General features: G+C 35.7%; 1 protein-coding gene across 12 annotated transcripts in view; it reads right to left on the bottom strand.

Annotated features, from left to right (window-relative positions):
* ZNF280C (zinc finger protein 280C) overlaps window positions 1–26,678 on the bottom strand; it is a 78,823-nt gene that overhangs the window by 25,575 nt on the left and 26,570 nt on the right. For all 12 annotated transcript variants that reach the window (XR_006816853.1, XR_006816851.1, XR_006816852.1 and 9 more), the window contains 9 exons: window positions 25,364–25,478; window positions 21,734–21,904; window positions 21,479–21,588; window positions 14,027–14,244; window positions 9,525–9,682; window positions 8,751–8,851; window positions 7,843–7,989; window positions 1,941–2,072; window positions 67–365 (listed from right to left, as the gene is read on the bottom strand). Coding sequence is in view for 8 of the 12 variants with exons in the window: in XM_045995208.1 (XP_045851164.1) it covers window positions 67–365; window positions 1,941–2,072; window positions 7,843–7,989; window positions 8,751–8,851; window positions 9,525–9,682; window positions 14,027–14,244; window positions 21,479–21,588; window positions 21,734–21,904; window positions 25,364–25,478 (1,451 nt within the window). In the remaining 4 variants the exon portion in view is untranslated. The remainder of the gene's footprint in view (window positions 1–66; window positions 366–1,940; window positions 2,073–7,842; window positions 7,990–8,750; window positions 8,852–9,524; window positions 9,683–14,026; window positions 14,245–21,478; window positions 21,589–21,733; window positions 21,905–25,363; window positions 25,479–26,678) is intronic.

Genomic DNA, 26,678 nt, shown 5'->3' on the forward strand with positions numbered 1-26,678 from the left:
TATTAAAATAAACCTTTAATATTTCATATTCAATTAGTATTATATATCAGAAATAGAAGATATTACCTTAAGTTCTTCAAAGCTATGCTGATTTTATTCTTTCTGTTGCGCTGTTTCTTTTGCTTGTAAGAGGTTTTAGTCTTGCATTTAGATGCACCTCTACCTCGCTTACTGGCATTAGGTTTAGTTGCATGAGGCTTACTTGCCTTAGATTTACTTGCATTAGATTTTGTGGGATTCTTAGCAGTTGTATTTTTAGACTTGGCAGGTGAGAGTTGAAAAGAAGAAGTGCTTGGAACACTACTACTGGGAGATGAAGTAACTGGTTTTGTATGAAGCGGTCCAATTGAGGCTCGAATAGTAACCTATAAAAAAGAAGGTAAAATATACATACACATTTTAGAAAATTAATCCTCACATTAATATTAAAAAGTTCACTGTGTGCCTTGACATTATAGTCCATTGGTTTTTGACAAGGGTACCAAAACAACTCAGCGAAGGAAACACTAGTCTAATCAAACAAATGGTACCAGCACAACTGGGTATCTAGATGCAAAAGCATGAATTTGGACCCCTATCTCATACTAGATACAAAAAATAACTCAAAACGTATCAATTGTAAGAGCTAAAACCACAACTCTTAGAAGAAAACAGGAGTAAATCTCCATGATTTGGGGGTTGGGCAATGACTCCGTAGATACGACAGCAAAAGCACAATGACCAAAGAAAAACATAGATTAAATGGACTTCATAAAAATTTTAGACTTTTGTGTTTCAAAGGACAATGTTAAGAAACTGACAAGACAACTCACAGAATGAGAGAAAGTATTTGCAAACCATATTTCTTTTTTTTTTATATTTTATTTATTTGACAGAGAGAAATCACAATGAGGCAGAGAGGCAGGCAGAGAGAGAGGAGGAAGCAGGCTCCCCGCGGAGTAGAGAGCCCAATGCGGGGCTCGATCCCAGGACCCTGGGATCATGACCTGAGCCAAAGGCAGAGGCCTCAACCCACTGAGCCACCCAGGTGCCCCACCATATTTCTTTTTTAAAAAAGATTTTATTTGTCAGAGAGAAAGAGAGGGTGAGAGAGAGAGAGAGAGAGAGAGAGAGAGAGCGTACAAGCATGGTAGGCAGCAGGCAGAGAGAGAAGCAGGCTCCCCACTGAGCAAGGAGCTGGATGCGGGACTCAGTCCCAGGACCCTGGGATCATGACCTGAGCTGAAGGCAGGCACTTACCAACTGAGCCAGCCAGGCATCTGGCAAGTCATATTTCAAATAAGGGACCTGTATACAGGAATATATAAGGAATGGAGAGTAGACTCAGTAATGCCAGCTTCAACAAAGGATGGCACTCAAGGCACTATGATAGATGCTAGGGACACAAAGATAAACTAAACATGATTCTTAACATTACAGTCTAGCAGCTGAAGCAGATCTATATACTGCCAACTGGAAGAGCTCACAAACAGCCTACAGAGTATTGAAACAACTCACTAACTTAGTCTACAGTTAATCTAGCTGCACTCACTACAAAGGAATGTGCTTCAATGTAGCATGTGTTAATTAACTCAAAAAACAATGGGTATGAGTTTTTCTTTCCAAACATAAGAATGACAAAACCTAAGGGACACCCAGGTGGCTCAGTCAGTTAAGTGTCTCCTTTCGGCTCAGGTCATGATCCTGGGGTCCTGGGATCCAGTCCCGCATTGAGCCCCTTGCTCAGCAGGGAGGCTGCTTCTCCCTCTGCCTGCCACTCCCCCTGCTTGTGCTCTCTTTCTCTAACAAATAAATAAAATCTTTAAAAAAAGAATGACAAAACCCAAAATTAAATCTTAATGACAAGCAGAAGTTAATTTTTAATATTATAGATAAAGCCAGGCAGGAATTTACTTCTATTGTCACACAAAATGTTAAAATACAGCATATTTAAAACTCACTTTTGTACCAGGAGGCAATCCTTCTAGCTCTTTAGGCTTTATAAAGGTTCGATGCTGGGTCTTGTGATCCAGTTTCTCTTTGCAGGTCAAAAACTGTAGTCTGCATTTTGTACAACGATGAACTCCTTTTTTCTGTTTACAAAAAAAAAATTAAAAATACTATCAGAAATAATAACTTCTACCACCACAAATCCTGGAACCTGAAGTTGCTCTAAATTGTAACAGCTAAATAATTTTTAAAAACCCATATTTTATCATATCCCATCATAAATAATGCCAAAATATTATTTCATTTTTAAAAACACTGTTTGCATTAGTATTTGTGTTTCAAAAGCATTTGTGGGGTGCTTGGATGGCTCAGTCAGTAAAGCATACAACTCTTGGTCTCAGGGTTTTAAGTCTGAGTCCCACATTGGGTGTAGACATTTACTAAAAAAAGGATCTTAAAAAAAAGTATTTGTTACATATAGGCAATCAAAATGAAAACTGTATCAGTTAGGTTAAAATGTGATGAGTGCTACCCCTTTGTATCATGAAAGCTTTTTAAATTACAAATTTGAAGTATAAATCATTCAAACACATGATACCATGAAAATGAGTTATACTATATCCTAGAAAAGACCAAGTTATTTTTAATTTTTAAAACTTCTATTTGCTTCATAAAAAGTTGAAATTCCTATAACCAAACAATTTAATTAATTTAAATTTAAATAGACACAGGTGGCTAGTGGCTGTGATATTGAACAGCATAGAACAACTGATCATCAGAACAACTGATCCCAATCTACTGTCAAAGAACCCCTTGACTAGGTCCCTTCTCAAACTCAGGCCTATTATTATTTTATGAGTGGGAATTGGGACCCAAGAGAGCTCTAAGTCATTTGCTCACAACTAGTGGGTCTTCTAGTATATATTAACAATTACAGTCTTCATGTATATGCTCTTACTAATTAAATATATATTTTATATTTATATGTAAATTTAGAACATACAAATGCAAAACAATGTTTTCTCCAAAGCTACATCTCCACAGGCCTGTCAGTATTTCTATGTTAAGCACAAAGCAGTCATTTAGGAAAAGCAAATGAGTTAAAATAAACAAAAGTAGCTAGCAGTTACTGGTGCATATCAGGAATTTGATAAATAAAAGTTCTTTAAAAATTTCAAAGCAGGGGCGCCTGGGTGGCTCAGTCAGTTAAGCATCTGCCTTCGGCTCAGGTCATGAGCCGGCATCCGGCTCCCTGCTCGGCGGGAAGCCTGCTTCCCCTTCTCCCTCTGCCTGCCGCTCCCCCTGCTTGTGCGTGCTCTGTCAAATAAATAAATAAATAAAATCTTTTTTAAAAATTTCAAAGCAATATGGAAATATGTTTGTATATTACTGTTTTAGGTTAATTTTTAAGACAATTTTAAAGTATGGTATATTGGATCATATCATAGGTACAGGCAATGTAAACAGATTCACCTAATACATGCTCAAAAGAGAGGAGTAAGGGAAAAAGATCTCAGTCAAGAAACAGACAGCAAGATAACAGGACAGAAAGAAAATTCCCCGGAGTACAGTTCCTGGAAGTCTTTTCTCTGCTGGTACCTATACCTCATCTAGTTTCATGATTTTAAGTAGTATCCATCCAATTGCCTACTCCACATCACTACTTGATATCTAATAGATATTTCAAGTCAACATGGACAAAACTGAATTCTAAATTTTCCCCTATTCACCCTGAAAAAAAAAATCTGTTCCTTGCCTAGTCTTCCCAATATCTCAATATATGGGAACACCATTCTTGGTAGTGGCTCAGGACACTCAGTTACTCTTAACTCTTGTCTTTCACACCCCACATCCACCAACCCATTAATTAAATCTGTCAGCTCTACCTTCACGATCACCTGTTCAGCCACAGTATCAGTCCAAGCCACTCACCTGGACTCTAACAATAGCCTCCTGCCTACTTGTTTCCACTCTTTCCTTCTAACAGTGTATTCTCTTCATAGTTTCCAGAGTCATCTCTCACATGCTTAAAGTCGCCAATGGCTTTCCATATCACACCAAAATCCTAACTCTGGCTCACAAGACCCTATGCCATCCGCTCTGCTACTGGTATGACCTTCTTTCCTACTACTCTTCCTCCCACTTGTTTGCCATGCTCCGGCCACACTGGCCTTCTTGCTGCTTCTTGAACATCTAGATATATGCTCACCTCACTGCCTACTTACTGTTCCCTCTCCTTGGAATGTTCTCTCCCGGATACCCACATAGCTAACCCCTTATTTTCTCTGGAGAGGCTCTCTTTGCCCATATAAAAAACCGAAATGGCTCCTTCACCTCCTAAGTCACGGCACTCACAGCCCTCACATGTTTTCTTCCCATGGTACTTGTCACCAGCTGGCATACATAAACATTCAGACATAATACACATACTTTTTTCACTACAATGCAAATTCCAGAGAGCACAAACTTTGTTTTGCTCACTTCTGTAAAACAGTCCCTGGCATATATTAAGCACTCAATAAATATTTGTTAAATAAATAGTGAGGCAGACAGCAATAGATTGACAGTGTACACAAGAGAAGCAGGCACAATTTCACTAGTTGAAAATGTCTGCCATCTCACTGAATGAGCATTTACCCAGCACCCTGGGATGGTTAAGCTACTATTCCCTTAGTTGGACTCAAGTCTTGCATATCTTAACGCATGTATGCTTGAGATGTGGTAAGGAGGATAATACAGTACATCTTTAAATAATACGACATTTAACCAAAAAACTGGTGATCTGTTCCAAGGATAGAGAATAACTTGTTTCAGTTGAACTTCCTGACAAACACACTGTATTGTTTGGGTGATCTGAAGAATTCTGAAGGCTAATTCTGACTATCTGTAACATCTGCTTTGAGACCTAGCTTCAGTAAAGGATATGACTCTAGTAAAACCTTGGGCTTTAAGTCTATTTTTGGTTTTGCCCTTTATTAGAGAATATGACATTGGGCAAGTAACTTATTCTCTCTAAATCTTTGTTTCCTTATCAATGAAATGAAAATGATCACACACCTGTTTTATAGGGTGGTTGAGAGGACTAAACAAAATAATGGAAGTAAAAACACTGTGACTGTCATATCGCATGTGATTAGTATATATTTACTTGTGACTTTTTAAAAAGATCTAGTAAGAACACTTGACATATCTAAGGTCCCTCATCCTTTCTTAAAAGTTGTGCGAACTGTATTTGTTAGCTCTAAAATCACTTCAGACATGATAATATATTCCTTTTAGGAAAAGGTTACAACTAAAGTCTTTAAAAAGAATAAAATGAGCCATATATTCAATAATTCCTAACATCTAAAATCACACTTATATTACCTCAATTACAAGTATAATCTTGCTCAGTTACGGTTTTTGAGTCTTCTGTGAACAACTGTGTAAACTGCAAGTGCTTTGACAAATGCTTGATGATCCTTCTGATTAATAGTCTTTCCTCGGGGCACCTGGGTGGCTCAGTGGGTTAAGCCTCTGCCTTTGGTTCAGGTCATGATCTCAGAGTCCTGGGATGGAGCCCCGCATCAGACTCTCTGCTCAGCAGGGAGCCTGCTTTCCCCCCCACCTCTGCCTGCCTCTCTGCCTACTTGTGATCTCGCTGTCAAATAAAATCTTTAAAAAAAAAAAGTGTCTTTCCTCTGTTGACTGCTGACTGCCTACCTCTTAGGTACTCCAAACTCACAAAAACCGGGCACCAATGTTGTGCCAGTAGTCCTCAAGACTACTCCCAGAACTTATAGGACTTAGAAGTTGTTAAACTCATAGATATGATTTATTATAATGAAAGGATACAGAGCAGGATTAAAGGGCATTGGGTGGAGTCTGGAGGATACTGGCACCAGTTTCCAAGCACCCTCTCCCAATGGAGTTGCCCAGGACATGACTCAATCAATCCCCCAGCAACTAACTGCAGCAACATGTACGAAGTGCTTTTTACCAGGAAAGCTCTCTTGAGTCTAAGAGGCCAGAGTTTTTTGGTTTTTTTTGACAAGGTTTAGTCACCAAATCTTCAGTCTCCCAGAGGAAAAGCAGGTGTTCACATAATCATACTTCTTGTACAAATGATCTAGAAAAGCTGGTACAATTTGGCTCAGGTTCCAGACATGAAAAACACTCATCAATTAATAACAAAGGCCTGGTTTCCAGGAGATACCCAAGGGCCAATTATGAAAGTATGCAAGTAGACTCTTCTGAAAATGTACAAGATTTGAACAACTCACACCTGCTGGGTTAACTCTTTCTTATACACCTGGCAAGTGAAGACATACAATTCAGGGTATGAAGAGTGACTACAGATCAGGTAAACCACTTTTAAGAGACACAGTCCCCATACCAGGTCCACCCATCTCTTTCTTACCTTTCTAAGGATACTATTACTCTGTGACATCTATACCTCACTCTGGAGCTTAGGAAAGCATGGCAGAAAGCACTATGTTAAAAGCTTCATAATGAAGTAGTTAGAGCTGTTTTATATCTCATTCTTCCTTTCAAAATCAAAGGTCAAAAGATGGAATAGAGAATCAAGACCAGCATTTTCTGAACTATTTCTCAAGAAATGTTAATAAGTATTGTGCAAATAAATGGTTAAATAAGTATTGGGGACAGTCTATACAATATCCCTTCCTTGGAGATTTATGAGGTTTTCCAGCATTTTAAAAGCTCTAATCTTAAAATCTAAAAAAACTTGTTAATTTTTTAAATCTAGCCATTTACTGAATTTCTTTTCCCAGGAGCAATTTTAGAGTAGGACATCTATTAACATCTGATGGAAAACTGTTGGGGAAACTCTAGAATAGAAAGATTTTGCCTGAAGTTCTTAAGGGTGAGATGTCATGCCAGCATGTTGGAACCATCCCAGTCATTAACATAGGTGATTCTGAATATACTTGGATATTCTAATTTTGTAATTTTTTTTCAATTAACAAGTTGATTTCATGATCATCTAATGACTAGAACTAAAAACTATGTTAGCACCAGTGCTGTGTAAATTGGCCATGACAATGCAATCAATAATAAGAAAATGTAATGAGCTGATCAGTGAGGAGACAAAGCTTGATTACATAATCACATTTAGTAAACTCACTGACTTCTAATTTTGGCAAAGGTACCACTGCTCTTTCAAACACTCAAGAACAGGTTTACTGTTTCATCAAGTTTTCAGCCTAACTAAAGGATGGTCTAATTGTGTCAGGAAAAGACCCAGCAAGGATAAAATGAGAATACCAGCAAGCACTAACACTGGTATTCCAGAAATTACATAGCAGAACTGGCAAAAATCATCCAGAAACAAGCTATAACCTAAATATAGCTCTTTGGCATAGTTCACATATTTAGAAATAAGTGTCATTGCTGTTTTCTTTGTCACTCGCTGCTACAAAAGACCATTCTGGGTTGCTAATAACAACCACATGTCTTTTCATAGTGAAAAGTGAGCTAAAAAGTGGAAATGAAGTTTGAAGAGGAGGAAACAAGAAGATTGAGTCCTCAATCTTAATCCCTAGTTCCAATACCTCCTCTTTCTTGCTCTTGATTAACTACCTTCAAAATCATTCCCATTTTCACCACTCTTAGACCCCTGAAATAGTCAACTTGAATATTTCACCCATCTTTCCTCTTCCCTTCCACTCCAGGATTCCTATTTCTACCTAAGTCTCTGAATCTTCACTAGTCAAGAGCCTCATCACCACTAGGAGGCAGACAAAGAAAAGAAGTGGAAGTTTCACAAGACATTCAGCATAAATTGTAAATTAATAAATTGTGTCATTTGGAACCACTTAACTTTCCTTTTAGAACAAATCTAACCAATGCTCAAAGTTTTATGCATCTACCTTTTTACTAAGACAAAATAAGCAAATAACTGCTAAATCTCACCTGATGCTTCATGTAATGATTCATGTAGGGAGTTGCCATTCTACTAACTTTGAGGCAAAATGGACATAGCAAGTTCTTAGTGTTTTCATGAGATGCTCTAAAATGACTTTCTACATCAGAAAATGTTGATGATCTAAACTGGCACACCTAGAAATACAAAGAAGGTTTAGTTTAACTTCAAAGTTCATAACAAACACAATTACATCAAGGTAACAATGACGAGTCATTCGTTTAAGAGGAATATCATGCACCACTAATTCAGCTCTGTTGCCTATACAACCAAGAATTCTAGCACTGAAAATAGTAAGTATAATCCTTGAAACAGAAAAGTTATCTTTTGAAGTTTAGGGATATATTCCTAAATATAACCAGATTTCCTTCTTTTCAGGTCTACTATCCCCCAACTTGCTTGAATTTTCAAACTGACATCTCTTGTCCTAGAAAGTTTTTCCTGCTACATAAAATAGAATATTCTTTTCTTTGGATTTTAGACAGCATCCAGGCTATGACAAGAGGCAATTTTTCTTATTTTGCTATCTAACTGGGAACCACTTCAAATTCTGGAAAAATACAAGTTCCAAAGCATTTAGCTGAGTTCCCCATAACTAACAGCATTTCCTATTTCTCTGCTATGTCTATGTTCTTCTGTACATGGTTAGAAAATCCACGTTTGTCTTCTCCAGCAGGGTATTTTGTTTGTCTAGTACAGGGGTCAGGAAACCATAGCCTCTAGTCCAAGTTCAAACCATCTACACGTATATGAGTTATATCAAGGGAGTTTCCACTATTGAAGATTATAGTAATTCATTTTATTCTAACAGTTATTAAAAAGATCAATAGAATAATACTATTTTGTAGCACAGGAAACTAAAACAAGTACCTAAGTACATAATAAAATGTATGTGTACCTGGCAAATATATGGCATTTCACCGGGTTTATGAGTATCCTTCATATGTTGCAAAAGAGCATGCTCTGTTTCAAATGATAATTCACAGATTTTGCAAATAGCTGAAAGTGGAAAAAAACCCACATTACCATTTTACAGATGTATAATAAATAAAAGATTCATTTTGTACATCCACAACAATAGCAATAAGTAGTTAATAGTAACAGTGGTGATGGCTCCAACAGTTCTATAGTTGTTAACTCTGTAACGTTGTTCCATGGACTCTACTTATATTAGCTTACCTCTCATGCCATCATTGACAGAATATTGCTATTTTTACCCCCATTTTTCAGATGAGGAACCTGAGGCACAGAAAGATTAAGTAACTTGCCTGAAATCTCACAGCTATATTAAGATGCAGAACTGGAATTTAAATCCTAGCTAACCCCAAACTCTGTGATTTTTAATTATCATCATGGTTACTTTTCTTTTGAGAGTATAAATCAAGACTAATGATTTCATACTTGCAAACCAGAGAACCCTAACTTAGCTCCCTATATACAATGAATGCATGAGTTATGCAAAGGAAGTTTCTATGTACAAGAGGGACTTCAGTTTTAAAAACCAACTCTATTGAAAAGTTTAAATAAGTGAAAACTTGTTTTTAAACTGTGCCCTCAAATCCAAAGTCCATTTCTCATTTTTAGGTTTTGAATCAGAATTCTTAAGGATTCCTTATAGTTTAGATGACCAAAAAAAATTACTGTTCAAGACTTCAATAAAATTGTGACTTACTAGAAAACTCATGGGGAGTGTGTGTACTCTCAATGTGGCACTGCAGCTGGAATGGCGTGGGATACTGACGGTAACAATGCTGGCAGGTAGTGTGGTTTTCCCAGCTCTCACTGTTCTGCTTCTCAAGTTCCAAATGGTGCTTCATGTGGTTCATAAACCTGTAAGTAATTGTCAACAGGTACAAATATTCAGATTTATAACCAAGGGAAAAAACCTCTCAAATAAAGATTTGAACCTAAATGGTACAAATACAGCTGTAGTACTCAAAATAATATCTCCAAAGCCTTAGAGTCCTCTAGAAAAGTGTGCATTTTAAATAATCACATTTATCTGTTTGTCAGTCAGAGAGAGAGAGAAAGAGAGCACAGAAGTAGGGGGAGGGGCAGGCAGAGCAAGCTCGATGCGGCACTCGATCCCAGGACCCAGGGATCATGACCCGAGCCGAAGGCAGACTCTTAACCAACTGAGCCACCCAGGTGTTCCAATAATCACTTTCATTAAGTGGCTCAGTAAATATCTTTCTTTGCATCTTTGTTTTAAAACAATCCATTAATATAGTTCATATGAAATACCACTAATTTGCTAGAACTCTTCATTACTTCAGATTTTAAAAAGTTTGTAAAAAGGGGCTCCTGGGTGGCCCAGTCGGTTAAGTATCTGCCTTCAGCTCAGGTCATGATCCCAGGGTCCTGGGATTAAGCCCCGCATCGGCCTCCCTGCTCAGAGGGAAGCCTGCTTCTCCTTCTTCTCCCCACTCCTTCTCTCTGTCTCTCTCTCTCGCTATCTCTGTCTCTCTCTCAAATAAATAAATAAAACCTTAAAAAAATTTTGTAAAGGACAACAGGCTTCTTTTCCATACATGAAGTACTGTTTCCATTTGAAAATAAAATCCCTACAGAAAGAAAATCCTATCACCGAAAGCACCTACACAGTCCCGAGAGAAATCTTTCAAAGATATACAATAGGTTGTCAGCTGCCTAATGACAAGTTAGTATTTTTATTTGTGTTTTGGTTTCTAAATGCAAGTAGTAGCAATTTTAATACCTTTAATTATGAGAATTTTTCTTTATTACAAGAACCATTTTGTTTTATTTAATAGTGCTGGTTTACTGTGAGCACAAACACTTCATTTTTCACAGACCATGCCCTCTGAAGCACAGTCCACTTTTTAGCTCTACATTCCACTATCAGATTCCCTAATAGGTTTCTTTTTTTTTTTTTTAAGATTTCATTTATTTATTTGACAGGCAGAGATCACAAGTAGGCAGAGAGGCAGGAAGAGAGAGAGGAAGAGAAGCAGGCTCCCTGCCGAGCAGAGAGCCCGATGTGGGGCTCAATTCCAGGACCCAGAGATCATGACACTGAGCCACCCAGGCACCCCCCTAATAGGTTTCTTATAAGAAGGAATTGTGAACTTCGGTGGTGGCGGAGAGTAACATATAAAAGGGCAGATCTATTTCAGAGTGCTTATTAAAACTTTTTACTAAATTTCAAAGTAAAGTTATTCAAAGTAACAATTTTAATACTGAGTCAAATATTAACAGTTATTCATTATGAGTCCCAAAAGGATATAATCTTGAAGTGATAGTGTCATCAACCTAGGTAGCAATCATAATACACAGGCTTTAATATTTACCTTTTTACATCTCCTGCTCATAGTACACTCTGAAATATTGTTTTTCTCCTTTAATTTTTTTAAGTAGGCTCCACGCCCAATGTGAGGCTTGAACTCATGACCCTGAGATGCAGAATCACATGCTCTGACCACTGAACCAGCCAGGTAACCACCCCCTTTAATTTTAACATCATCTCTATTAAAATCCTTTTTTTTTTTTAAGATTTTATTTATTTATTTGAAAGACAGAAACTACAAGTAGGCGGAGAGGCAGGCAGAGAGAGAGGAGGAAGCAGGCCCCTGCTGAGCAGAGAGCCCGATGCGGGGCTGCATCCCAGGACCCTGGGATCATGACCCGAGCCGAAGGCAGAGGCTTTGACCCACTGAGCCACCCAGGCGCCCCTTAAAATCCTTTTTTTTATTTTTTATTTATTTTTTTCCCTTTTTATTTATTTTTTCAGCGTAACAGTATTCATTATTTTTGCACAACACCCAGTGCTCCATGCAAAACGTGCCCTCCCCATCACCCACCACCTGTTCCCCCAACCTCCCACCCCTGACCCTTCAAAACCCTCAGGTTGTTTTTCAGAGTCCATAGTCTCTTATGGTTCGCCTCCCCTCCCCAATGTCCATAGCCCGCTCCCCCTCTCCCAATCCCACCTCCCCCCAGCAACCCCCAGTTTGTTTTGTGAGATTAAGAGTCATTTATGGTTTGTCTCGGTAACAGGAGATCAGCTCGATAGCTTATCTAAACAAAATCCTTTTTTTTAAAAAAGTCCTAGTTTTGGCTAAATATTTACATATAAAGGTCATAAGCCATTAACCTTTCAGCTCATAACTTGAAGTAATAAATAAAATCTATCTGTATAAAGTGATCTGTTAACTAGCTATCTGTTTTCTGTTAACTAGCTATCTCTCAATTATTGCACTGCCCCCATCGGCAGTGCACGTTTCTCAAACCAGCAGATAGGGTGGGAAAAAGCAACCCCTCACAAAACTATTCTCAGAATAAAATAGCGCTAACTGGTTTTAGTGACACTTAATGCAGGAAAAAATAATCCTACAATATCTTGACAGGGCAGAGAGTAGAAATCTTGAACTATCAGCTTCTATCATCCTCTAAAACCATCAATTTGCCATCCCAGATTTTACCATTAAGGTAAAATATTATTTAACACACATTAACCTCTTTGGTTACCCAGAGTCTACTGTTCAGGTTTTATTTACTAAAAATATGTCAAAAATGCTACACAATTTCTAAATGTTATAAAATATGGTTAGCTTAAAATTTCTGGATATTCTGATAATGTGTAACCAGTCCTTTGGAATGAAAACAAAAAAAAAAGGGAAACTTCATGTTAAATAGTAAATGGACTAATCTTACAGGAAAAAACAAAATGCTACTGCTGAAAGAACTTCGAATATCATATAACATTTAAGTATAATAAGGAACTTAAACAGAGACCCACTTTTAAAATGTATTTTACTAAATCTATTAATTTTCTTTTCTGATGTATTTTACTGTAAAAAGGTAAAGATATGGAAGCAGGTCACGGAGTTCTATCCTAACACTCTTTCAGTGTTACATATCAAAGCACAATTCTTTTCTCTTAAGCTACTGGGCCATTAGTGACTAATGGCTAATAGGGCTTGATAAAAGGAGGTAAAGAAGTGTGAAAGGTCTTTGAAAACTCTAAGGCACTATCACAAATGTAACATTCATAATTGTTTTAGGTTTATATTACAGTGCATTTCAGGGGTTTTCTATGTACTTCATTTTGGACTCAAGAATTCATCAGACAATAAAATAAATGCTAGGCTTAGAAATGACCTCTAGGATACCTAAGAATGCTAGTTGCAAAGGATAGTTATCAATGGTAAATATCTTTAAAAGTTTACACATACATGTGTGTATATATGTGTGGCACAATATACATACATATGACTATCTTGTCTAAGGGAAGTATACTGATGTCTGTAATTTACTCCGAAATGTAAAACAAATCAGATAGAGTCTATTGGTGAACAGGTGTGTGGTACACCTGAGGTAAAATGTTAATGGTAGAATCAAGGTGGTAATTATACAGATGTTTACTGTAAAATTTTTTCAACTTTGAGGAATATTTGAAAATTTTTATAATAAAATGTTGAAAAGACAATGTCAGACTATATAACCAACAAAAAATACCAGTCAGTATATCTTGTTACTTTGTTTTGGTTGCTATCTTACTTAGGATTGTTGATACATAATATGCCATATTCCTCAAAGACTGCAAAGTTCAAGTTCCTAAAATTTAAAGCATACACGTATAAATCTTCAAAATCTTCAAAACTGAAAATTAAATTTCCACTTTTAAAATGTGTTAAATTATAAACTCAAAGCAGACATGTTTCATAAACTGGCACTTTTCTAAGGAAGATCACCAAAAGTATCACTTTCTCTGCACGGTTAATGTGATAAAAATGATAATACAAATTGAAAAAATAGAACATAAAATAAGACTAATATGGAAGAGGTCAAACTGGATAAAGTAGTTCTTCCTGTGATAGGCAAAGCAGATTCAAAAGAAGCTTAATAATAAAAATACCTCATTGAAAATTAGGAGTTCAATGATAAATATACACAAGTGATTTTTCTCTAAGTTAAAATAAATTTTGCCCTTTCTTAAGTTGTATTAAAGAACTACAATGAAGGGGATCCAAGTGTCAAACTCCTAAAATACAATAAAAATAAAAAAAAATACAAAAAAACCCCACGATAATCTGCTTTTATTCCTAGTAGAAAGTGTTAAAATTGCTTATCTAGGATAGCACAGGAAAATAAAGATATATTTATATCAGTAGCATTCCAATTTTCAGACAGAAAGAGAAATAAATATTTACATACCTAATATTGTTTTTAAGAACTTTCAAGCAACTGAAGCATTTAAAGGTTGTGTAAGTCTTCTGTTCATCATCAATAGCTCCTTCATGTCTTCCATAGTAAAAGTCACTAACTAGCATGATCAATTTTCCTTTCTCTGCACCGTTTTTTTTATTTTCAGTAATAGCAAGTTCTGCCTTAATCATTTCCAAAAATTTATTTACCATGTCTGGACAACAACGCTGAAAGAGAAAAAAAAATATATGTGAGGTTTACTTAGGTCTCTTCAAAAAATTAGATCCAAAAAAAATTATTCTGTGTTTATAATTAGGGCCAGCTTATGTAAAACTATGCTTGGCAATATATCTGGAGAGACAGTCACCAAAATGTTGGCTTCTTTCTTTATAAAGTCTAAAAAATTTAAACAATAAAAATTCAAACATCTCTTACCTTAATAACGAAATAACTTCAAAAACAAATTAAAAACCTGAGGCCAAGGATGGCTATATACCTAATACCATTTTCCTTGTAATTTCAATTTTCAGATGTACATATTTTAATAATTTGATCCTTGGCCCAAAACCATTCACTTAATATGTCAAGATATAGCTTAAAAGGAAAGGTATTTTATTTTATTTATTTATTTATTTATTTATTTTTTTAGCATTTTTTTAATTTTTATTTTTTTTTTTCAGCGTAACAGTATTCATTCTTTTTGCACAACACCCAGTGCTCCATGCAAAACGTGCCCTCCCCATCACCCACCACCTGTTCCCCCAACCTCCCACCCCTGACCCTTCAAAACCCTCAGGTTGTTTTATGTTTTTTAAAGATTTTCCTTTATTTATCTGACAGAGAGAGAGAAAGCACAAGCAGGGGGAGCTATAGGCAGAGGGACAGGGAGAAACAGGCTTCCCACTGAGCAAGGAGCCCAATGCACAGCCCAATCCCTGGAGCCTAGGATCATGACCTGAGCCGAAAGAAGACACTTAGAACTGACTAAGCCACTCAGGTGTCCCAGAAAGGTAGTTTTATATGCCATTATGTACATGTTAAATTATCAAATAATACAGTAGTATTTTGGTAAAGCCTGGTTGGAACTTGCCTCTGAGCACAGGTAACCTGCCATTCCCCAGACTCAAGGTACTGGAAAATGTATGGGATACAAAAAGAGTAAGTTATAATTTAAAAACCTCAACACATTCTATCTAGAATGCTGAAATATGTGAAGGGGAAATCAATCTCATGAATAAAATCAAGACCTCATATAAACTGACCCTAATATGGATACTTTCATACATAAACTTTTAATTCTCAATGAGATAAAACTAGTTCATTTATAATATACAATTTCCAGTTGTGGAATTTCACTAGAATTCTTTAAGAATAGCTAGAGAGCAAAAATATAAACTTTTCTTTTTTTTAAAAAAGATTTTATTTATTTGACAGACAGAGATCACAAGTAGACAGAGAGGCAGGCAGAGAGAGGGAGAGGAAGCAGACTCCCCGCCGAGCAGAGAGCCCGATGCGGAACTCGATCTCAGTACCCTGGGATCATGACTTGAGCCGAAGGCAGAGGCTTTAACCCACTGAGCCACTCAGGTGCCCCTAAAAATATAAACTTTTCTAAAAACCCAAACTACATACTCACAAAGCAACCACAAAGTGAAAAACCTAGGAAAATAAAGAACAAAAAATTGTGACAGAATCAAGACCAATCAAACCTATCAGATCAATTAAATCTATCCTATCAATGAATACAGATGGGTGGGTTTAACTCAGGTACTGAAAAAAGAAATTTCACACAGGATCACAAAAGAAAAAAACGACTCTGTGAAATTAAGAAATATACCCAAAACAAAGTGATTTGGAAGGCTTGAAAATAAAAAGTTAAACAAAGAATATAACAGCAAATGGTAATAATGAGAAAACAAGGGTTGTGAAACTATGTCAAACAAAACAGAATCCAGGCCAAAAAGGGAACACTTAATAAAAATGCTAAAGGATACATTCACAATGAAGTTAAAAGAAATATATCCATCTATATCCTAAATAGTAATGGCCATAAAACAGAATTGGAAGGTATCAAAGAAAATAGTGGTAATTTGAGACTTTGAGACCTACTCAAAAAAATGACAGAGCAAACAGATGAGCATAAATGAAGACACAGGAACCTCATAACATAGTAGTATGTTAGATCTGATTGATAACTATCATTTCCATACTCCAAAAAGAAATCAGACCCCTTATTTTCAAGTTTCTACGTAACATTCAAGAAAATACAATTTTCGGGTGCCTGGGTGGCTCAGTGGGTTAGGCCGCTGCCTTCAGCTCAGGTCATGATCTCAGGGTCCTGGGATCGAGTCCCACATCAGGCTCTCTGCTCAGCGGAGAGCCTGCTTCCCTTCCTCTCTCTCTGCCTGCCTCTCTTGTGATTTCTGTCAAATAAATAAATAAAATCTTAAAAAAAAAAAAAAAAAAAGAAAATACAATTTTCAAAACGGAGAGAAAAGGACCTGGGCTTTGCAATCAAAGAGACTGAGGTTTCAATCTCAGCTATACCAATTAATTGGCTATAAAACAATGAGAAAAAGATCCAGCCTAAAGAATTTTCTAAGGATTAAATGAAATAATGCCTTAAAGCTTAGTAAAGTGTCTTAGATCAACAGAATGTTTAACTAACACTAAAAATTCTTCCTTTGGAAGAAAAGATTATCTTTGTGGTATACCGATCTCCTTACCTATAATAACAGCAAAAGATCATTCACAAATAAACTAAAATTCACATTTCTTTCAAAATGGAAATCCTTACTGTACTATTATGTAAATTTAACTGATATATAAAAACGCCTAAGTGGAATGCTTGGATGGTTCAGTAGGTTGGGCTTCTGCCTTTGGCTCAGGTCATGATCCCAGGTTCCTGGGACTTAGTTCCACATTGGGCTCCTTCCTCAGTGGGGAGCCTGCTTCTCCCTCTGCCTGTTGCTCTCCTGCTTGTGTGCACTCTCTCTTCCTTTCTGACAAATAAATACAAAACCTTTGAAAACAAAGCATAAGTTAAAATGTACATGTCTCACTTATTTTTCTCACTTATTTTTTTAATGACAAACAATGCTACAAGAAATAAAAGCTACATTTTAGAGTATGTTTGCTACTTTTTTCAGGTACAGAAATATATATAATGTGCTATGATTTGTGTATAAAATAGAGGGAAAATAAGAACACTCATGTGTGCTTGTACATTCAGAAATTAAGTCAAAGAGGATATAGAACAAATTAGTAAAAAATGATTTCCTTTGCAAGTCCTACTGGGAACAATGCAATAGATGAAGTGGAATTCTTCACTGTGTACCTTCTTTTTTCTTCTTTTTTTAAAGTTTTTACTTTCATTCAAGTTAGTTAACATACAGTGTTATATTAGTTTCAGGTTTACAACAGTGATTCAACACTTCCACACAACACCTGGTACTCATCACAGGTGCAGTCGTTAATCACCTATTTCAGCTATTTCCGCCCCCTTTGGTAACCATTAGTTTGTTCTCTATAGTTAGGAGTCTGTTTCTTGGTTTGTCTCTCTCTTTTTTCCTTTGCTCATTTGTTTCTTAAATTCCACATATAAGTGAAATCACATGGTATTTGTCTTTCTCTGACTGACATTTCTCCTGGCATACTCTCTAGCTCCATCCAAGTCACTGTAAATGGCAAGATTTCACTTTCTATGGCTGATTCATATTCCATTGTGTATATATTCCACATCTTTATTCATTCATCAGTGGATACCTGGGCTGCTTCCATATCTTGGCTATTGTAAATAATGCTGCTATGAATATGGGGGTGCAGGGTATCTCTCTGAATTCGTGTTTCTGTATTCTTTGGGTAAATACCCAATAATGCAATTCTGGTGGTACGGTAGTTCTATTTTTAACTTTTTAAGGAAACTCCATTTTGTTTCCTGCATCAGTTCACATTCCCACCAGCACTGCACGAGGGTTCCTTTTTCTATACATCCTTGCCAACACCTTTTGTTTCTTGTGCTGTTGATTTTAGCCATTCTGACACATGTTAGGTGATGTTATTTTAGTTTTAATTTGCATTTCCTTTATAGTAAAGAATGATGAACACCCACCTTCTTATACTTTTTGAATCACATACCTTCATTACCCTTCAAATTAAATAAACTAAAGGTAACTAAACTACTCAGCCTTTTCTCTTTCCATCTATGATGTTAAACATGATGGACATTGGGGAGGGTATGTGCTATGGTGAGTGCTGTGAATTGTGTAAAACTGATGAATCACAGACCTGTACCCCTGAAACAAATAATACATTATATCTTAATTTAAAAAAGTCAATTATCATATGGTTTCACTTACTTGTGGGTGGAACATAAGGAATAACATGGAGGACATTAGGAGACGGGAAGGAAAAGTGAATTGGGGGAAATTGGAGGGGGAGACAAAGCATGAGAGACTGTGGACTCTGAGAAACAAACTGAGGGTTTTGGAGGGGAGGGGACTGGGGAGATGGGTGAGCCTGGTGGTGGGTATTAAGGACACATATTGCATGGAGCACTGGGTGTGGTGTATAAACAATGACTCTTGGAACACTGAAAAAATAACAAAATTTTTAAAAAATAATAAAACAGATAACTCTATTTTTTATATTTATAAATAGAATACTGCAGTGAGTATATTAATGAAGGGTCATTGCTACATTCTATTTTTTATAAATATAAAAAATACTGTAGTAAGTATATTAATGAAGGAACACTGTTACATGCAACAGAATGGATAAATTTCACAGGCATGATGTTAAAGAAACAAGAGAGAGTGGACATATTTAAAGCTAAAGACTAGGCAAAACTAGAAGTCACAATCAAGGATAATTTGGGGAAGTGACTCTTTCTTGTACACTCCAGTGTTCTATTTCTGGAGCTGCAGTCTTGTAATGGAAGTGTTCACTTTGTGAACAGTGATTATTTTACTGGTGACTTGTTCAATTTTCTGTATCCTTCAACAATTTAAAAGTGGTGTCTGATTCTCGACCTTCATTAATAAAGAGTTAAATCTGTTAATGAAAAATCATATAGATTTATAACTATAAAAAAATTTAAAAAGATAAACAACATCAAGTATCTGTACATAATGTCACAAAGATAGGAAGACTGAAACACTGGCAAAAGTTAATTTTTTTATAAAAACCAAAACCCAAAGTCCAGTTCACAGGAATCACACTCAGGGAAGTAGAAGAAGTGATAGGTCAAACACAGTTTTGCCTAAGAATAAAGAAATTGTATTTGGAATTTTACAATTCTTTCCTCTCTACATTTTTTGTAAAATGCTGAATTTCAATGAAAAAATCTGCCAATCTTTGAAATAGCAAGCAATTAACTTTTCCTAAGTTGCTTCTTTGCTTTGCAGTCTTCTCATCCCCTCTTTCTTGAATATAATCTGCACTGCCTTTTTTCTTGCCTCCTTTCTCCCTTCTTGCCATTTATATTTGGGCATGCAAGAAGAATAGATTATCTTCCCACAGACAAACAGAACACTGCAATATCTACCAAAATATTTTAAGCATAATAATACTTAGACCTCATACTTCATTAGTACTTCAAAAATTACCCAAAACCGCATTTCAAGAGCTTCCTATGCCAACGTAAAGCTAGAATTTATAACAACTATACAAACTATATTCTGGATTGAGTTAACTATCATTTCTTGTGAAATGCTCTACCATTATGAGTTTATGTCCAAGTGTTGAACATCAAAATGCAAGACTGAGATTTTGAGTAATGTGACATGCATATGTCATCAGACAAAAAAACATGTTAAAAAAGGAATTTTTAAGTTACAGGAAAGATTAAGCACCAAACAAAATGCCTGCTTTATAAGAGGTTTGAAGAATGCCATTACCTAGTCAATAAAATATCCTGAAAAAATATTATTTTCATTAAAAGTTAAAATACAATATGCATAGATTCTTTTTTTTAAAGTAGGTTCCACATCCAGTGTGGAGCCCAATGCAGGGCTTGAACTCACCACGACGAGATCAGATCAAGACCTGAGTGGAGATCAAGTTAGATACTTGACTGAACCACCCAGGCGCTGGAAAATATGCATAGAGATTCAAGTGTCACGGATGAGTGCCAGTGGCCTAGGGACCCTACAGGACAAAGGCTGCAGCCCCTGCACAAGTTGGTGGCTGTAATGCACGGGACTCAGTTACCTGGGAATCGTTTGGGATTGAATAGAGCAATGTAATTACCGGCCGCCCCAGAGAGGGAGAGGATTCCTCGACCCCTGACCGGTTTTTGCTGGTTGGGGCAAATGATTTTACAAATGAGATTTGCCATTGATATCTGCTCTACAAGTGGCAAAATGTCAGAAATGAAGAGAAAGAAATGTTAAGATCCAAGAAAGAAATGATTTACCTGGGAAAACTTCAACACCTACAAATAATCTTAGGGCTGTCACTAAGAGAAACACCGGACTTTCTACAAAGTCTTCTAGATATAATACTTTAAAGAGCTTGGAGGTAGGTCTATTTATTCCATTTCTTAAAGTACAACATATTGTGTTTAATGTATTCTCTCAAGCCTCAGAGATCAATTCAACGACAGTCACATTTCTTAGACAAAGCAACAAAGCTTTGATCTAGCATCCTTAGCTGTAAAGCAACTCCCACACATTGTCACTTTCACCTTACTTCAGCATCCAGCTCCAGAAAACAGATACTTTTACCAATAATTTTATGGTTGATAAAGCCATTATCCCATCTAATAAAATTACCAAAGATTACTTGGTGTTCTCTAATACCCCCCACAAAATACAATATGCATATACTGTAGTACATATAAGCCTTTTTTTAAAGATTATTTATTTATTTGACAGACAGATCACAAGTAGGCAGAGGCAGGCGGTGGGGGAGGGGAAAGCAGGCTCCCTGCTGAGCCCCGATGCGGGGCTCTATCCCAGGACCCGGGGATCATGACCTGAGCCGAAAGCAGAGGCTTAACCTACTGAGCCACCCAGGCGCCCCATAAGCCTATTTTTTTAGGATTTCATGATTGGGAAAGATTTTAAAATCTTGTATAAAGATAATCATCATGAATATAAATTTTTGCTTAGGTTATATAGAAATACCAATGAGAAGATTTTTTTATCTAAATACCTGGACAAACTGGCATTTACCGCATATCAATCCTTAATGTTTTCAGAGAGTTGTCTATATTTTTAAAAATCAAAAATTTTTAAACTTTTTTTTAAAAGATTTTATTTTTTGTCTGAGAGGAAGAAAGAGAGAGAGCGCGCACAAACAGTGGGAGCAGCAAGAAGAAGAAGAAACAGGCTCCTTAGCAAGGAGCCAGATGTGGGACTTGATCCCAGGACCCTGGAATCATGACCTGAGCTGAAGGCAGATGCTTAACTGACTTAGCCACCCAGAGTCCCTAAAAGACAAATTTTGAAAAAGTTTTACCTTCATGTGATATTTCAAAGGATCCAGAAGATTAAACTTTACATTGCACTTTGGACAGGATCTTAAAAAAGGTGTTCCAGTTTTATAGTGAGCTGATGAGGTATTTGTACCTAAAATAGATTAAAAATTTTCAGGACTCAAATTCTTTTTTATACATTAAACAACCAGAAATAAAAGTTTAAAAATTCATCACAATTTCTAAAATTTATGTATAAATAATATAATTTCTATTTTATATGCTAGATTCACATTTACCTTTTGATATCATAACATGGGAAGATGTCACTGCAGGAGAGTTACTTAGAGACAATGAAGCACAAGGACTTATATCAGAAACACTTTCGCTGATCTTTGGCTTTTTTGGAGTAACACTGTTTACTTTAGAAGCAGAAGAACGTTTTAATATAGGCAGAGTTTCATCTATACCTAAAATAATAGTGGGAAAAATATTTGTAAATACTTTAGTATAGAACACTGCCTACAAATGCTACTAAAATGGCTTTATATTTGAATTTAAGTAAAAACACCTTGAAGCTAAATTAAAGATAATATAATTGAATTATATCATATAAATGACAAAGAATGATCAAAATTTGTATGATCACAAAAGAAAAATTTATATGATTAATAGGTAGAAAAATTGTACAAACAGCTATTATGAACTACACATATTTGAACAACTCATGGAATAAACTTTTTATACAAGAAAATTCTAAAAATATTTTCAATATATAAATAGGTATAAAAGAAGTCAGACCAAAAGAATCTGAAGCAAAAGAAGAAAAAAAAAATGAAAACACAGAGAATGTTCCAAGCTCAGTTCCCACAAATGAATTTACCTTTAGATGCTTAAATACATTTAGGCTTGGAAACAAAATAACCTTTGTTCTAAAAATTCAGAGAAACCCTTCAAGATACTTAAAAAACTTAAGATGTCTAATGGAAAACTGAGTTGGTTCTTTTTCCACTTACTAACAATCTGATGGGTTTAAATTATCTGTTTATTTCCTATGAACCAAGTACAAACAACTAACCTTGCTCATTCATATGAAAAGTCTTAAGTTAGTATAATGGTCTTCAAACTATATTCCCCTGAGGCTAACGGTTTTGCCTTAGGGAATTTACTAAGCATGTCAGATAGAAAAACTCCCCTTTTACCTTTTTTAAAAAATTAGATTTTTACATAAAATTTTGTTTGAAGAGATTTCATTACTAAAGATAGTCTGAGTTTGAAAACCATCACCTTAAAGGCTAAGATATCATGTAATTCAGGGTATTTGCAAAACAAGTGGGGCTATGTAGGCTAAAACCAGACACAGCAAAAGTCCTTTTGAAAATAACATACAATTGTACTTTGTGATAAAGATTCCAAAACTGCACATCATATTTCAATGCTCCCAACTGTACACTAATAGGAAAAGCCGTAGAATAGAGAAATACATAGAAAAGGAAAGCACTGCATTAGTGGACTCCTCTACCAAATTTGTGGGTCATTCTTTGAGTTAACAGAAATGATTTTTTTCCATCTTCTAGCACAAGGTTACTGACAGCTATACTACAGGCACTTGGGACTGATATCTGTATCATCACTAACATTTTTCTCAGATGCTTAGGTTACTTAAACAACCAGTAAGTGCTGGTGTTTTGGCAACTAGCTCTCTAGAAGGCTGTATCATAAAATAGACTGTTTTGTATATAAATTTTTTTAAGTATGAGTAAATCTCCAAGTTAAACAAAATCACTCTAAGCTCAATAGTTTTAAATTCTAACCCTTTAACTTGTTTATTTCTATTGCCACTGGCTTGTGCTGTTCACTGTCTTCAATAGTGCCAATAAAAATCCTATTCTCCTCCTACAAGATGGGATTGGGAGGGAGACAAACCATAAATGACTCTTAATCTCACAAAACAAACTGGGGGTTGCTGGGGGGAGGTGGGATTGGGAGAGGGGGAGCGGGCTATGGACATTGGGGAGGGGAGGCGAACCATAAGAGACTATGGACTCTGAAAAACAACCTGAGGGTTTTGAAGGGTCAGGGGTGGGAGGTTGGGGGAACAGGTGGTGGGTGATGGGGAGGGCACGTTTTGCATGGAGCACTGGGTGTTGTGCAAAAAGAATGAATACTGTTACGCTGAAAAAAAAAAAATATTATTAGTATATTAAAAAAAAAAATCCTATTCTCATTCCTCAAAATCAAGTTCCAATCCAAACTTCTCCAAGAACCGTCTATCATCTTTGACAGGAGTCTATTAATCATGCTTCTGAACACATAATACATATTATCATCATAATTGTCATTCTAAGAACTGTTTATTGTCAAGTCCTTCAAAGGTTTAAGGCATTTTTCATTTCTTGCTTATCTCATTTGAGCCTCAAAAAAGCCCTGAGGTAAATAGAGCAAGAATTAACATTATATCTCCAAATGGTGACTTCAGGTCTGGAGAATGAATGTATTATCTGAGAAAGATAAAAGTCTGTATTTCAATAAAATGAGAAAATTGAAGTGTAAAGAGTGACTCGATGAAGGTCACAAAAATCTTTAGGATACAGGCTCAAACCCACACCTTCCTAATTGACTATAACGCTATTTCCCATCAAGGCAAAGTTCTGCTTCCTGCAATACAACTTACAGAGAGAAGAGGTATCACTGTCTTTACCCCCTAGAATATTTAAGAATTCAGACTTTCTCTCTGAATAAAGACTGTGTACATTATAAAATCAGATTTCAGACAACTATTTTACCTCATTTATTCGGACTCTTTTTTTTTTTTTTTAAAGATTTATTTTTTATTTTTTTGACAGATAGAGACTACAAGTAGGCAGAGAGGCAAGCAGAGAGAGAGAGAGGAGGAAGCAGGCTCCCAGCCAAGCAGAGAGCCCGATGCGGGGCTCGATCCCAGGACTCCGGGATCATGACCTGAGCCAAAGGCAGAGGCTTTAACCCGCTGAGCCACCCAGGTGCCCCCGGACTCTTGGCTATTTTACTAATTAGATAAATGGCAATTAGGTGATTAACAAACCACATGTTATCAAAATGGGAAAAATATTTTTGGCAAACATATTGCTATAATTTTTTTCTATTTTGGTTTGGTAAATGTATATAAATTTGTTAGTAAACAATTTAAACATTAAAAAGCCTTATGTACCTCTGTCCAATTATTGAAATAAAACAAATTTACTCATATACAAACAGCAATTGCTTTGATTATGGGGAATTTTTCAACTAAATAAAATTCTTTCATGGCATACTAATTTATTTCGAGTTAATGAAGAACTTTGTTATTGTACACAAAGAACTGTAGTTCTTCAATTGAAAACTCACATTATTCCTTCAATGGATATTTACTAAGTACTTACTATGCACAAATCACCATTTTTGTAATACTCCCTCTCTTTTTTTAAATTCCCTCTTTTTATAATAATACTCCATAATCATATTTAACTATCATATCGACATCATTTATTTGGAAAGAAAGACACCAGCCTATTAAAAAAATCAACTATAACCATGTACTTTTTCTCATACTAATGGTCTTCTAAATGATTAATACTTTTTTTTTATATGATAGTATTAGGCCATTAGGAGACTTCCTGGACTCACAGAAATTATATTAAGATTTTTCAGCCCATGGATGGTTCCAAGTGAGAATGAGCTAAAAAAATACATGTTAGCTAACTTAATAGAAAGAAATACAATATTCTATTATTAAACACAAATTTATAAAAAAGAAATCACACAAGAAATGCATTCAGGGAGTGTTAGCTTCTATTTTATGGTATATGAAAAACTTAATTAAGATATGGGTTTCAAAACAGAAATTCATTCCACATCTATATTCATCAAGTTTTTTTTTTAGTATATTCAAAAAAAGTGCTAAGCCAAACCTTCGATATAAATTGTTGATCCCTCTTGGGACAATGGAATTGTATCCTGGGTCAAGTCAAATAGTAACTCTGAAGAATCATCCGATTCAACTTGTGCTGAATTCTTTGTAAAATCCTGTAAAAAGTTATAATTACTTTGTTGCATAAGCTTGTAGAAAGGTAAATTAAAAGTATGACAATACTATAAACACCTTAATAATTCAATTACTAATAAGCTATAAAACACTAAGATAATTATTACTCTGTTAAAGTTAACATTTAGTGGGTAAGGGTTATATGGGAACTCTCTGGATTACTTCTGCAGTTTTTCTATAAATCTAAAATTAGTCTGAAATTAAAAATTAAAATTACAAAATAATGACAATATTATTGGCAAAGTAGACACGTTTTGGTACAACTTTTCCGCAAGAAAATTTTGGCAGTATCTATCAAGGGCTTTAAAAAGTTCATATCCTTTGACCCAAATATTCCACTTACATGAATTTATACTAAGGAAATGAAAATATTTAATGGAGAATTATTTATAACAAAAAATAAAGACCTGTATGTCCAACAATGGAGGAATGATTAAATAATGATAGGCTATAATGCAACATCATGCTTTTGAAAAGTAACCAAAAACAAAGAAAAATGTTTCCAATATGAAGTTCAGTGAAAAAAGAGGAGCTCATATCTGTGTACAAATGTAATCCTGATTGATATATTCTATATACCACACTAACCACCTGTAAAAAATAAAATCAAAGTACAGTATGTATTGACTTCTGTTTCCTTTCTAACTACCACCCCCATACACAGTACCTTTATAATAGGAATGTAAGAGTCTTGCTTGCATGTTTTGTGCTTACAAGTTGAAAAAAAAATCAGGTTTTAAGAATTTTACTTTGTTATTAAGTTTTTTGTTTACATGAGCTTAGTAAGAAGTTATGGAGGCAGATATTTAACTGAACCAAACCATTCCACTCCTAGAATTTGAGCATTACAGGCAGATTTCTGCATTCGAGTCTTAACATGTATTATATAAAACAACTATATGACTCAATGATGACTTTATGACTTAACTGTAACCAAGCATAACCTTCTGCAAGGTAAGTATTTTCCCCAAATATTTGCACTTACAAATGAAAAAATTCACTAGCAATTCTCCAAATAGTTCTTTCACAGAAGTTCCTCCAAATAAAGTTAATACCTTATTTTTTTCTAAAGATTTTATTTATTTGAGAGAGACAGAATGAGAGAGAGACAGAGAATGGGAGGGGGGAGGGTCAGAAGAAGCAGACTCCCTGCTGAGAAGGGAGACCATGCAGGACTCCAC

This window comes from Meles meles, chromosome X, assembly GCF_922984935.1.
Source record: "Meles meles chromosome X, mMelMel3.1 paternal haplotype, whole genome shotgun sequence".
In the NCBI taxonomy this organism is placed as follows: Eukaryota; Metazoa; Chordata; class Mammalia; order Carnivora; family Mustelidae; genus Meles; species Meles meles.